Source organism: Colobus angolensis, unplaced genomic scaffold, assembly GCF_000951035.1.
Source record: "Colobus angolensis palliatus isolate OR3802 unplaced genomic scaffold, Cang.pa_1.0 Scaffold58, whole genome shotgun sequence".
Classification (NCBI taxonomy): domain Eukaryota; kingdom Metazoa; phylum Chordata; class Mammalia; order Primates; family Cercopithecidae; genus Colobus; species Colobus angolensis.
The window spans coordinates 1,628,636-1,641,974 of NW_012119376.1; the positions used below are offsets into that span (position 1 = coordinate 1,628,636).

General features: G+C 38.6%; 1 protein-coding gene and 1 pseudogene across 3 annotated transcripts in view; both read right to left on the reverse strand.

Moving 5' to 3' along the window:
- Positions 1–6,091: 6,091 nt before the first annotated feature.
- LOC105526137 lies at positions 6,092–7,471 on the reverse strand (annotated as a pseudogene).
- A 2,012-nt stretch (positions 7,472–9,483) lies between these two features.
- The window catches only part of AIG1 (androgen-induced 1), a 276,547-nt gene continuing 272,691 nt past the window's right edge, over positions 9,484–13,339 (reverse strand). For all 3 annotated transcript variants that reach the window (XM_011962040.1, XM_011962039.1, XM_011962041.1), the window contains one exon: positions 9,484–10,147. In XM_011962040.1, the coding sequence (XP_011817430.1) occupies positions 10,110–10,147 (38 nt within the window). In that variant the 3' untranslated portion in view covers positions 9,484–10,109. The remainder of the gene's footprint in view (positions 10,148–13,339) is intronic.

Here is a 13,339-nt window from a genome sequence, read left to right on the forward strand (position 1 = left end):
TGAAATCCTGACATCTGTGCACCTTAAATGAGCCTATAGGACATTAAGTGAAATAGGCACAGAAAGAGAAATACTGCATGTTCTCACTCATATGTAGGAGCTACAAAACAATTCAGCTCATGGAAGAAAAGAGTTAGAATTATGGATACCAGAGGTTGGGAAGGGTAGAGGGAGGGGAGGGTGGGGAGAAGTTAGTTAACAGATACAAAATTACAGCTAGACATGGGAAATGAATTCTGGTGTTCTGAAGTTCTACAGCATGAATATAGTTAACTTTAATTTATTGTATATTTTTTAAAAGCCAGAAGAGGGGATTTTAAATGTTCACAACACAGAGAAATGATAAATGTTTGAGGTGATGAATATGCCAGTTTCCCTGATTTGATCATTATACATTGTATACATGTATCAAAATGTCACACTGTATCCCATAAATATACACAATTATTACATGTCAACTAAAAAGGGAAAAATGTGGCTTCATTGAAGGTAAAAATATAACTCATTTGAAGCTAGATCTGACATTCCCAACTCCTCAGAAAAATAAGAACAATAACAGTGTTGTGGATATTTTTGTCTCATTTCTGACTTTAAATGGGAAAGTCTTCGGTATTTTAGATAGCTATTCCTTATAATGATATGGAATGTTTTTATATTTTTCTTTCACTAATATCATAAATCAATGTTAAATTTTCTCAAATGTCCTAGAACAACTATAGAGAATATCATGATTTTTTTCTTTTGTGCACCGAGATAGTAGTGTTAGTGAAAATTCTACTATTAAGCCATCCTTGAATTTTTAGAATAGAACTACTTAGTCATGAAAACATATTTAGTGTTGAATTTATGTTGCCAATATTTTAGTTAAAGCAAGAACATTTTTTTCTTTGTTGGCTTTTATAAGGATTATATTAACTTTGAAAACTAATTTGGGAAGTGTTTCATCGTTCTGCAATTTTGGAACATTTAAAATAACACAAGAATTGTTGTTTGAAATATTTTTTAAGGACTTGCTCATAAAATGATCTGGACTCAATTCCTTTTTTGGAGATAGTTAATGAAAAATTGAAATGTCTTCCCTAAATGTAAGCTTATTAAAGCTTTCTAATTTTTATTGAATCAATTTTCCCTGAAAATTGCTCATTTTGTTGAGTTCTAATAATTTGTGTCCATAAAGCTAAAAAAGTTTTAAAATTAAAAATTTTCTTTCCATCCTTGTTTATATTGTCAAGTATTCGTGCTTCTCTCTCTCCTTCTTTCCAGTTACCATGTCATTAGTTTGCATATTTATTGATACTTTTACAAGTGAGATACTGTATTTATTAATCAATTTATCAATTTTGCTGTTTTTCTGCTTATTTAACTTCTGCTTTTATTTTTATTATTTCCTCATATTTCTCTATGATTTGGTTTTGTTTTCTACTTCTTCTGCTGAATATGTAGTTTGTTTTCTTCATTTAGTTTTGTGTAAAAATAAAATCTAAGACTATACATTTTTTCTGTGTATAGCTTTGGCCACATTCATTAAGTTTAATTATGAGATATTGTGCCATTATTTCCTGAATAAATTGCAATCCCTTTTAAATTTTCCTCTTTAACAATATTTTCCTTCCTCAAAGAGTTAGTTTTAAGATTATTAACTACCGTTTTTAGAACAGGTAATATAATTTCTTCAAAAATAAAAAAATAACATGCATAATGAACAATCTCCCACCAATTCTATTTCCATTTTATCAGTCCTGTTTCCCCCTGTACCATTTAAATGGACAATTTTTTACACTTTTATATATCCTTCTAAAGTTTTCTTATGTGCATACAAGCAAAAATCCATTCTTTTATCTCCCCCCACCCTTTTTGAAAAGTGGCATGCTATACACACTATTCAACATATTTCTTTTTAGAATTTAAAGTTGATTTTTAGAAAATTTTCAATATCAGTGCACAGAATGTCATCATTTCTTTTCTCCCTTCTTCCTTCTTTTTACAGCTCCTCCTTTTTATGGTAGTCATTAAGTGGAGGCATCATAATTTCTAAAAGCAGTTTCCTATTATTAACATTTCAGTTGTTTCCATTTTTTCCTATTACAAACTTTGCTGTAATTAATAAGCTTAACATATGTGGAAATATGAGTTAGCATAAGTTGTGAGTAATAGAACTGCTAGGTTAAATGATTTGTGCATTTGTAATTTTAAAAGATATAGACAAATTCCTTTCCATAAGGATTGTGCCTGTTTGTACTTCCACAAGCAATTATGAAAGTGTCTATACTCTTATTCAGTAGAATGTGTGGTCAAAGGCTAGAAGTTTTGTCAATCCAATAGACATAAATGATATTCAGTGTGGCTTTAATATGTACTTTTTCTTATTATGATTGAAGTTGCATTCTTTTCATTTGTTTAAGAGATACTTTGTTTTACTCTGAATTATTCATGTTTTCTTGCCATTATTTTCCTATTATGTTGTTGTTTTCTTTCTTTTTTAAGGATCTCTATATATATTAGGAAGATAAGCCATTTGTAAAAATATGTTAGGGTAAAAAATGCAAGATATAGATCCAACTTTTTTTATCTGGATCACTTTCCAGCTGTCCTAATGATATTGAGTAACCTATCCTTCCTCGCTGATTTGAGGTACAACTTTTATTATATTCTAAATTCCTACATGTGTCCGTTTCTATCATTGTTCTTCCTATTTTGTTCTATTAGTTGGTGTATTCATAGTCAATTTCCTACTGCTTTATTAAATGAGGCCTTTATAACATGTTTTAATACTTGGTTAGGCTAGTCTTCCAGTTCTTTCTCATTGCTTTTTTAACTCAGAGCTTTCCTATCAATTCTTGCTTGTTAATTTTTATCTATGATCTTAAAGATTAACTTGTCTAGTTTCAAATATAAACAAGCATATAAATAAAAAACAAAGGTTTGTATTTTTGAATAATAAATTAATTTGGAACTTGGTATCTGTGATATACTCTTGCTTTCTAAGCACATGGTATGTATTTCCAGTTTTTCAAAACTTCTTTTGCATCATTTAATAGTTTCAAAATTTTTTTCATAAAGCTGTTGCTATTACAAAGGGTCCTTTTCTTCCATTATATCCCATTACATCTTATGTATAATAAAACTATGGATTTGCATGTATTTGTACTCTATAACCTTATTATCTTAATTTCAAAGTCAGCTTTCAGTTTATTGTTTTGGATGTGTGTAACAGATTGTAGTTTCCAAATCTAGCCACCAATATCTGGTCGTCACATATATTCTTTCTACAATGTAACATTGATAGTTTCCCATCAAGACATGGGGATCTATGTTCCATTTCCTTGAATTTAGGCCAGACTATGACTGCAGCAGAAGTGATACTATGTGACTTCTGACTGTAAATCATATTAAATAAAAACTTTTCATCTGGGCCTGCTAAGATCCAGGCACCACATTGTGATAAGGCCAAGCAACCACATGGAAAAGACACACAGTCACATGGGGTGAAGCCGAGAAGCAATGTGGAGAGGCCACATATCATTGTTCCAATCATAGCCTTAGCTGAGGCCTCAGTCAACCACCAGCAGCAATCACTGGGCATATAAGTGAGCAAAACTTCAGAGGATTCTAGCCACCAGCCTTCAAGTCACCCCAGCAGATAACCAGCGGCACATAGACAAGCTCAGGCCACCAAGTCCTGCCCAAGTGGCAGATTCATTTGCAAAATAAATATTCTAAGCAACTAAGTTTTGAGATGGTTTTTTGGCAGTAATAGATGTGGATCACAAGGTCAGGAGTTTGAGACCAGCCTGGTCAACATACTGAAACCCCATCTCTACTAAAATACAAAAAATTAGCTGAGTGTAGTGGTGGGCGCCTGTAATCCCAGCTACTTGGCAGGCTGAGGCAGGAGAATCGCTTGAACCTGGGAGGGGGAGGTTGCAGTGAGCCAAGATTGCACCACTGCACTCCAGCCTGGGTGACACTGCGAGACTCTGTCTCAAAAAAAAAAAAAAAATTCATCAGCAAATTGTAATGATTTTAGATTTTTCGTTATAATTTTTATAACTCTAATATTTTTCTGGTTGTGATCTAGGGATAAGAACAGCACACTCAATGCGACATATGCTTCCTTCAAAATCTAATAAGACATACCAAGCAATGTGCCTCTTTCATAGTAGTAATGCATGCAAAATGAAACAATTTGATTTTACTTTAGAGGGCATATATTGACATGTCTCATTCAGATCACTGGAGCCCTAGAAACTTCACAAAGGTAGATGGCCCAGTTTTTTTTGAAAGGGGGCCATTTATCTATTGCCCTCTAGCATGCTTGTGTCTTCTCAAGTTATCTAGGGTACTTGCTGAATTCTTCAAGCAGTGTGATATAATCAATGTAATAAAAACTTGATTTCCCATGGGACAGTTAGACAAACAAGGTCACTGTGGACTAAATCATGATATAAAGCCATGATTGAAATAACCTTCAGAAGGCAATCCTAAACAAAAAGAATAAAGCTAGAGGCATCATGTTACCTGACTTCAAACTATACCACAGGGCTGCAGTAACCAAAATAGCATGGTACTGACAAAAACAGACACATAGACCAATGGAACAGAATACAGAATGCAGAAGTAAGATCACATGTCTGCAACTCTCTGATCTTCGACAAACCTTACAAAAAAAACAAGCAATGGGGAAAGGATTTTCTATTCAATAAATGGTGCTGGGATTACTGGCAAGCCATATGTAGAAGACTGAAACCAGACCTCTTCCTTACACTATATACAAAAATTAACTCAAGATGGACTAAAGACTTAAATGAAAAGCCCAAAACTATAAAAACCCTGGAAGACAACTGATGCAATACCATTCTGGGCATAGGACTGGGCAGAGATTTCATGATGAATACACCAAAAGCAACTGCAACAAAAGTAAAAACTGACAAATGGGATCAAATTAAACTAAAGAGCTTCTGCACAGCAAAGGAAACTGTCAACAGACTGAGCAGACAACCTAGAGAATTGGAGAAAACATTTGCAAACTATGCATCTGACAAAGGTCTAATATCCAGCTCCCATAAGGAACTTAGACAAATTTATAAGAAGCAAACAACCCCATTAAAAAGTGGCCAAAGGACATGAACAGACTCTTTTCAAAAGAAGACATAGATTTGGTCAACAATCATATAAAAAAAGCTCAGTATCACAGATCATTAGAGAAATGCAAATCAAAGCCACAGTGAGATAGATGCAATTTCACACCAGTCAGAATGGGTATTATTAAAAAGTCAAAAAATAACAGGTGCTGATGAGGTTGTGGAGAAACAGGAATGCTTCTACGCTGTTGGTGGGAACGTAAATTAGTCAAGTATTTCGGAAGACAGTGCAGTGTTTCCTCAAAGGCCTAAAAACAGAAATACCATTCGACCCAGCAATTCCATTACTGGGCGTATCACCAAAGGAATAGAAATAATTCTATTATAAAGACACATGCATGCGTATGTTCACTGCAGCCCTATTCACAATAGCAAAGACATGGACTCAACCTAAATGTCCACTAATAGTAGACTAGATAAGAAAATGTGGTACATATACACCATGAAATACTATGTGGCCATGAAAAAAGAATGAGATCATGTCTTTTGCAGGAACAGGGATGAAGCTGGAGGCCATTATCCTTAGCAAACTAAGGAAGGAACAGAAAAATCAAATACTGCATGTTCTCACCTATAAATGGGAGCTAAATGATGAGAACACATGGACACATAGAGTGGAACAACATACGCTGGGACCATTCAGAGGGTGGAGAGTGGGAGGAGGGAGAGGATCATTTTATATTTGTTGTTTATTTATTATTTATTTATTAAAACAACTGATGAGTACTGGTCTTAATACCTGGGTGACAAAATAATCCATAGAACAAGCCCCCATGATACAAGTTTGCCTATATAACAAACGTGTACATGTACTTCTGAACTTAAAATAAAAGTTAAAATAAAATAATAAAAATATTTATAACACTTGCACACACACACATACACACACACACACACACACACACAGAGAAATAGCCTTGAGAAAATATAGTGAGGGCGTTTTACTATCCTTGCAAGGTAAAAGAAATTTATTTTTATTTGTACTTTTTTATTTTTTACTAACTAGATGCAAACCTTTATTTCACAACTGTGTCATATTCACTTTCTGAAAAGACATGGACCGGGGGACACAGCTGAAAACACTGGGAGGCCAGATGCTGACGTCTTCCAGGTAGAAGCATAGCCGTGATCACTCTAGGGCCGATGTCTGCTGGGGCCCTCAGGCGGCACAAGCCAGAGGCACCAGTACTGTGCAATCCCAGTTTTACTTAGAGCCACCTCTTTTTTGTGGGGTGGGGGGGCCTTAGTCCTCATTTCATGCCAGATTTTCAGTAGAGGCTCCCTGTTCTTCCAAATCAGTTCAGGACTGTAAGCAACATACCATATTCCAAAGACAGCTCCCCCAAGATGTGCTGCATAATCAAAAAATTTCCATCCCAGGATCATTCCTGCCGTATCCATGGCATTAATGGCTTTTAGGGCATTTCCTGCTGTGAATGTGAGCATTGGAAGAAAATAATGGCAAGCCTCCCTTCTGGGATCTTAGTGTGGACGGCTGCGAGGATCATCACGGTGGCGCGAGATGCATCATGTCATGGTCCATATCTTCGTGTGGCCAACTTTACACACATAATTGACAAAATTGGAAATAACACCTGCAGATAGGTACACTGCCATGAACTGCTCTTGACCCAGAATGTTCACTATACTGGAGGAGAAGCTCCACAAAACATACATATTTGCTGCCATGTGAAATAAGGAGAAATGATTGAATGTTGACAGCAACATTGGAGAACAACGGACCTTTGAGGCTGGATTAGATGTGAAATATCTGATCACTGTCCACTGCAGAGAAGGTACTCTCTAAAAACAGAAAATAAGTACATTTGCAGCTATGATACCTGAGTCCGCTGGCCATTACTTAGGTTATTCCACCACTTGTTAATCTCTTTTCGGAAGTCTCCTTTTTGTGGTCTTATGCTATCCAACCAATCAGCTTTTATGCCATCAAAATAACTCTGGACCCTGGATTTCAGTAATTCATATTGCCAAATAGCACTGATCCAAATGCACAGCCTGTAAACCCAACAGTAAAAAAATAAAGGTTTTAGGAGAGTCCTTATAGGATAGGGAGAAAGATAAAAGACATGTTTCTTCCACCAGGGGAATCAAAGCACTTCTTTTGTATGCTTCACCACTTGTCCCGTGTCTGATTTTTGAGGTTCAACCTTACTGGGTTCTTTCCTGAATCCACATTTTTCCTGAATTAATTAGTTAAAGCTGCGTCTGAGCAGCTGCGGCTGGGCTAGGGCCTCAGTGAGCTCCTCACAGCTGCTGCTGCCGCCCACCAGTGGAGCCCACGCTGGGCCACAGCCCCAGCCTTTCTGCGCCCAGCCTCACCACTCCATTTTCCCACTGAAAGAAAATTTTAGGCCGGGCACGGTGGCTCATGCTTGTAATCCTAGCACCTTGAGAGGCCAAGGTGGGTAGAATACCTGAGGTCGGGAGTTTGAGACCAGCCTGACCAACATGGAGAAACCCCATATCTACTAAAAATACAAAATTAGCAGGGCATGGTGGTGCATGCCTGCAATCTCAGCTACTTGGGAGGCTGAGGCAGGAGAATCATTTAAACCTGGGAGGCGGGGGTTGCAGTGAGCCGAGATGGTGCCACTGCATTCTAGCCTGGGCAACAAGAGCAAAACTACATTTCAAAGAACAAAAAAAAAAAAATTTTAGCGCCTTCGTCCGATATCCCAGGGGTTGTATTTTTGTGTGTGTGTGTGTATTGTTTTTGTATTGTTTTGTATTGCCTTCTGTTTCCAGAAGGCAAAAAGATTTCTGGAAACACTGATATTAGTGGAGCCACCGCCTAAGTAAGCTTACAATAATTTATCATTCTCCAAAATTCATCCATCTTCTGTACATAGATCATATTAATTTGCTGTTACTGACATAGCAAAATGTCAGTCCACTGACTGGTGGCTTAAACCATATGAATTTATTTTCTCAAAGTTCTGGTGGCTGGAAGTCCAAGATCAAGGCATCGGCAGGTTTGGGTCCTCTGAGTCCTCTCTCCTTGGCTTGCAGTTGGCCACCTTCTTCCCATGCCCTCACATGGTCTTTCCTCTGTGTATGGACATTCCTGGTGTCCCTTTGTGTGTCCAAATTCCCCCTTTTTACAAAGACCCTACTCAGATTGGATTAGGGCCCATTTTAATGGCCTCATTTTAACTTAATCCCCTCTTTAGGGGCCCTGTCTCCCAAAACAGTCCTATTCTAAGGCACTAGGGGGTTAGGGGCTCAATATATAAATTTTAAGGGGACACAATACCACAGTGTAACCCATAATAGAGGTCAGACAGGTAAGATACGTGTAGTTGTAATGGAAACCAACTCTGGATCCTTTAAGTCTTTGATCCTGCACTAATTGCAGCAGTCATTCCAAGGGTGTGGTATTGCTGTGCTTTTCTGTTTTGGTGGATTTCTGCTTGACTTTTCCTACTTAACAGTTCCAACTCCATAAGTTAGGAAACTAATATGGTAACGCTGCTAGATGCATTCTATATTTCTATCAATTATGCTTTTAGAAATGGGGCATATAGAGTGAATGTGTGTGGGAGAAAGGGAGACAGACAGAAGGAAGGAAGAGAGATTTTTAGCATTTAATTACATTTAAATGTAACTGTAATTTTTAATTAAATTTTTTGAGTTCGAATTTTTTTCAAATTAAAGTTTAATGTTTTTCATTTTTTAATTTTAAAATTTAATTCTAATTTTGGAGTGAATGGTTTTATATCATTTGTTGATCTCTCTCAACATTGGGCAATCAATACTTATATTTGTGTTAAGTAGCATTTATAATTTATATAACATTATATTTTTCATCTTAAAAATAATTATGGTCAAAGACTTTGTAAAATAGTTTTTTTAAAACAATTTTGTGGCCAGGCATGGTGGCTCACGCCTGTAATCCCAGCACTTTGGGAGGCCGAGGCAGGTGGGTCACGAGGTCAGGAGATTGAGACCATCCTGGCTAACACGGTGAAACCCCATCTCTACTAAAAATACAAAAAATTAGCCAGGCGTGGTGGGGGGTGCCTGTAGTCCCAGCTACTCGGGAAGCTGAGGCAGGAGAATGACGTGAACTCGGGAAGCGGAGCTTGCAGTGTGCCGAGATTGCGCCACTGCACTCCAGCCTGGGCAACAGAGCGAGACTCCGTCTGAAAAAAAAAAAGAAAAAAATTGTTTTGGAGTTATCAAAAAGATTCACATTTTTTAAAATCCGAAAATTATAGGAAAGAACCAGGTTCAGTAAACCCATTTTCAACAGGTAATAAAAACAAAAAGGAGACACCAGTACTGTTAGGATTTTGAGATGCACCATGCAGACATCAGGTTTAGAGTGGCTTCGTCTTTATTAAAGTCAGAATTTGCATCTAAGAAAAGTTTCACATGATTAAATCAAGAGATGCAATACACTCAGGCTTTTCATGAAATTGACATCATTATTACAAATAGTGCTCATCTGAGGCAACTGTGACATTATTGCAATGAGAAACATCTGTCCCCTTTCCTCTCAGGTCCCCATGGTGGCTTAGGTTCATGATTACAGCCACCTTTAGGACTAAAATCACAAAAGCCTTACTCTACAACTGCCCCTTTGACTTTAACATAGTTCTCAAAAAGAAGTGCAATAAACTTTTATTATTTCTTGATTAGATGAAGTTACAATTGCCAAAATAAAAATCCAAGGTCCAATTTTGGTTTTAAAACTAGAAAAGGAAAAAATGTTATTATCAATAATGACTTTGGGAAGAATTCTTTAAAACACAGTGAGGGCGAGTTCTTTTGGAAACAACTGTATTCTATGTTTATACATATTTATATTTAAAGGTGTCCTCATTGGCGGCGGGGGGTGCTGATGCCACCAGTTCCTTTGAAGCCTTTTCTCCCCCACTGCCAATGCCGGAGGGGAATGAGTCTTCAATGGCGGCTCAATCTAGCTCTTGCGTTTAGGCTTGGATCTCATTCCAATTTAGGCTTTTCTTTCTCTTCTTCCATACCTAGAAATACAGGCAAAGTGTTTTATTTGAGCATCAGATTAAAATACGAGCAGTTTGTTTAATCTGGTTTGCTAACACTACTCACACATCCACTCATCTGCCCTCACTTCTCCCATTCACTCTCCTGACACACCCCACTTTCCCTCCTAGCTAAGAAGGAAAGCCATGAACAACTTTCTCCAGAAACATCCTCTGTGACCTCTCTTCCCCACCCTTTCCACAGAATCAGGACACAGCATCTCTGGGACACACCCAGCTCCTATGGCCTCTGGGAGACAAGCCTGCAAGTTGATTCATGACTTGCTGAGTTTGCATGGAAACCCCAGCTAGACTGCTTTTTAAACTAGCTTCTGGCAACATGAGGTGTGCAACTCATGAGTTTCAAACAGACGTCATTTATTTTTACTTTAGTCCTGTCCCTTCCCAAGGCAAGAACTTTGGATTTTAAAAAGCCATGGTTTTTTTTTTTTTCTTCTTCTTCTTATTTTTTTAAAGGTCCTAGAGAGTTTATTAGACAGAAGAACTCTTTATTTCCATACTCATGAATCTTAAACTGCAGTTCTCTCTCTATTCAACCCAATCCTGGTAGAATCATGTTTTTCTTCCTGAAGGACTTGTACGTACTGGACCAGTAAGACCCTTTGCCTATCGTCTGTAGAGAATACTCAATGATATTTCATGTTCCTGAAGATGAAAATGTTCATCATTTTTAGGAATTACAGTTAAATCTGGCAAGTGCTTCTTGCTTTTTTCTTTTTCTTGAACCTAAACATTTTTTGAATCTTACCAAATTCTCAGTTTCTTTGTTTCAATAGCAAAAATGAAACAAAATAACTTAAAATACCACTTTGCAGGTTTTGTTAGTATTCTTTCATAAATTGCAAGCTTTCAGAGGGTAGGGCCCTTCCCTGTTTTGTTCCTGATGATATCCCCAGCACCTAACATAGGGTGTGTGTCTCATTGCAGGAGCTCAATTAATCTTTGTTGAATAAAATTAATAAGCAGTGAACACAGAGAAGACTTCAGAAGCCTAGACTAGTGGAAAGCAGTAGAACAAAATATGGGACTCTACAATGTGAAAATTATGAAATTTAACCTCAGAGGGTCATAATGTTAGGACTTACAATAGGAAGGACTTCCCCACCACATAACCCCCAGCTCCTGGTATATGTTTTGTGCTGCCAGAGTAGCGGTGGTGGAATGTGGGTAACGTGCTCTGAACGAATGTCCCCAGATGGTCTTTTATGTTTGATTTTCATGGCTAAGGAACTGGCAGAGATCTGGAGAACTTTTTCCAAAGTCCTTCTCAGAAATCCTATGAAGGAAAACTTAAAGTTGAGGAGTAAGGACATCTGACGGGAGGAGGAACAGGGTTGAAGGCAAGAAGGTACAACACGCCTTCGTTGTTGGGTAACCACGGAAAAAAGAAAATAGCACAGATTCAGCTCAAACAGCACATGTGTCTTGAACCTCAGCTCTGTCCATATTCCCTCTCCTGTGGAGAAGCTATCAGGGGCTAAGAGCAGTTTGCTTCTTTTTTTAAAGTCTGTTTTTTCCAAAGCGTTCTGCTGCAGATGGGTTGACTTGGCAGCTGTGCTAGAATCTTCAAAAGCGCGGGTGGAGAGCAGGGGTTATTCACTGACCTAGAGAGGGAAAATGGCTTTCCACCTACTTTAGTTTGGCAGCTGTGAGGTAGAGAGAAAAAATTAGACAGCTGTAAATAATGTCTGCAAGAACCAGAGATAAAATTTCCACGCAAAGGGCAGGAAGAAACCTATCACAAAGCAGAGGCAGGATACACTTTTGGGACCAGAGGAGACAAGACTGCAGGGCGCTGAGGGAGTCAAGTCACATGCCCTTCCTGCAGCTCATGGGGAGGGCTCCACCAGGGGGCAGTGCTGGGACATTGCTAGGCCTGGGTGGGCCTGGGCGGAAATGACCTGCACGGGGAAGCGGGAGGCGAAGAGGTGCAGGTTTCTGCACACATAGACCTCTCCTGTCTCCCCGCTAGCCTACTTTCTCTGTCCTCACACCAAACTTTTGGTTTTGAAAAGACTCATTTCTGGTCTTACAAAATGTAGCTTTAATAAGACTGGTCAGATATACCAAAATATAAAATCTTAGCTTAAGTACAGAAATATTTCAGCTGTGAATTGTGTCCGCACCCCCCACCCCCCAAACTGCTACATTGAAGTACTTAACCCTCAGAACCTCAGATTGGGAGAGAATGCCAAGGGTGTGGCTGGACAGCCATGTGCTAATGAAATTAGGTACGTGACTCACAGATCAAATCAACCTCCACAGCAGATGCCAGAAATAGAGAGGTGGTTATGTGAAAAAGATTCGCGGAGTGCCCTCTTGTCTGACTGCTTGGACCCCCATGACTTGCATGGGAGGCCAATACGGTTTTTGAGAATTTTATACCAGCAGAAACATTGACAGCGTGGACTGAAAGAGACAGAGACAGGATGAAATGAACAACCAATGGCTTCAAAGATGGTTCAGCGACTGGTTCCTCCTTGGTTGTAGAGGGTGGAACTATTGCCCAGGGCTGTGGGGGTGCGGCTCCTATGACCCTGCGCCTGGAAGACAGGGCTATGTATCCCCTCCCCTGTGAGCCCTGAGGACAGAGCATCTAGCCAAAGAGGATTATTTTCAAGCCTTAAAATGGAATGGAATTTCCCCCGCTAGCTTCAGACTTGCTTGGGAACCATGATTCTTTCTTTTTCCCCTGCAACTTCTCCCTTACAGAATGGGAATGTATATTCTATGCCTGTCCCACCATTCTGTTTTGGAAGCAGATAACTTTTTGTCTGGTTTCCCAGGTTCACACACAGCTAGAGAACAATTTTGCTTCAGGGTGACTCATACCCTGAGTCTCATGCATACCCAATTTTATGATATTTAAGATGAGATTTTGGACTTGAGAGTTGATGTTTGAAAGACGTTTGGGGTTGTTGGGATGGAATATTTTCATGGGGTGAAGGACATGTATTCTGGTGGGGGGCAGTGAAGTATTATGAACTGAACTGTGTCCCCCGCTCCCAAATTCATACGTTGAAATCCTAACCCCCAGGATCTCAGAATATGACTTTACTTGGAGATAGGGTATTTATAAATGAGGTCATCAGGGTGGGCCCTAATCAAATACAACTGATATCCTTATACAAAGGGGAAACTTGGAGACTGGAC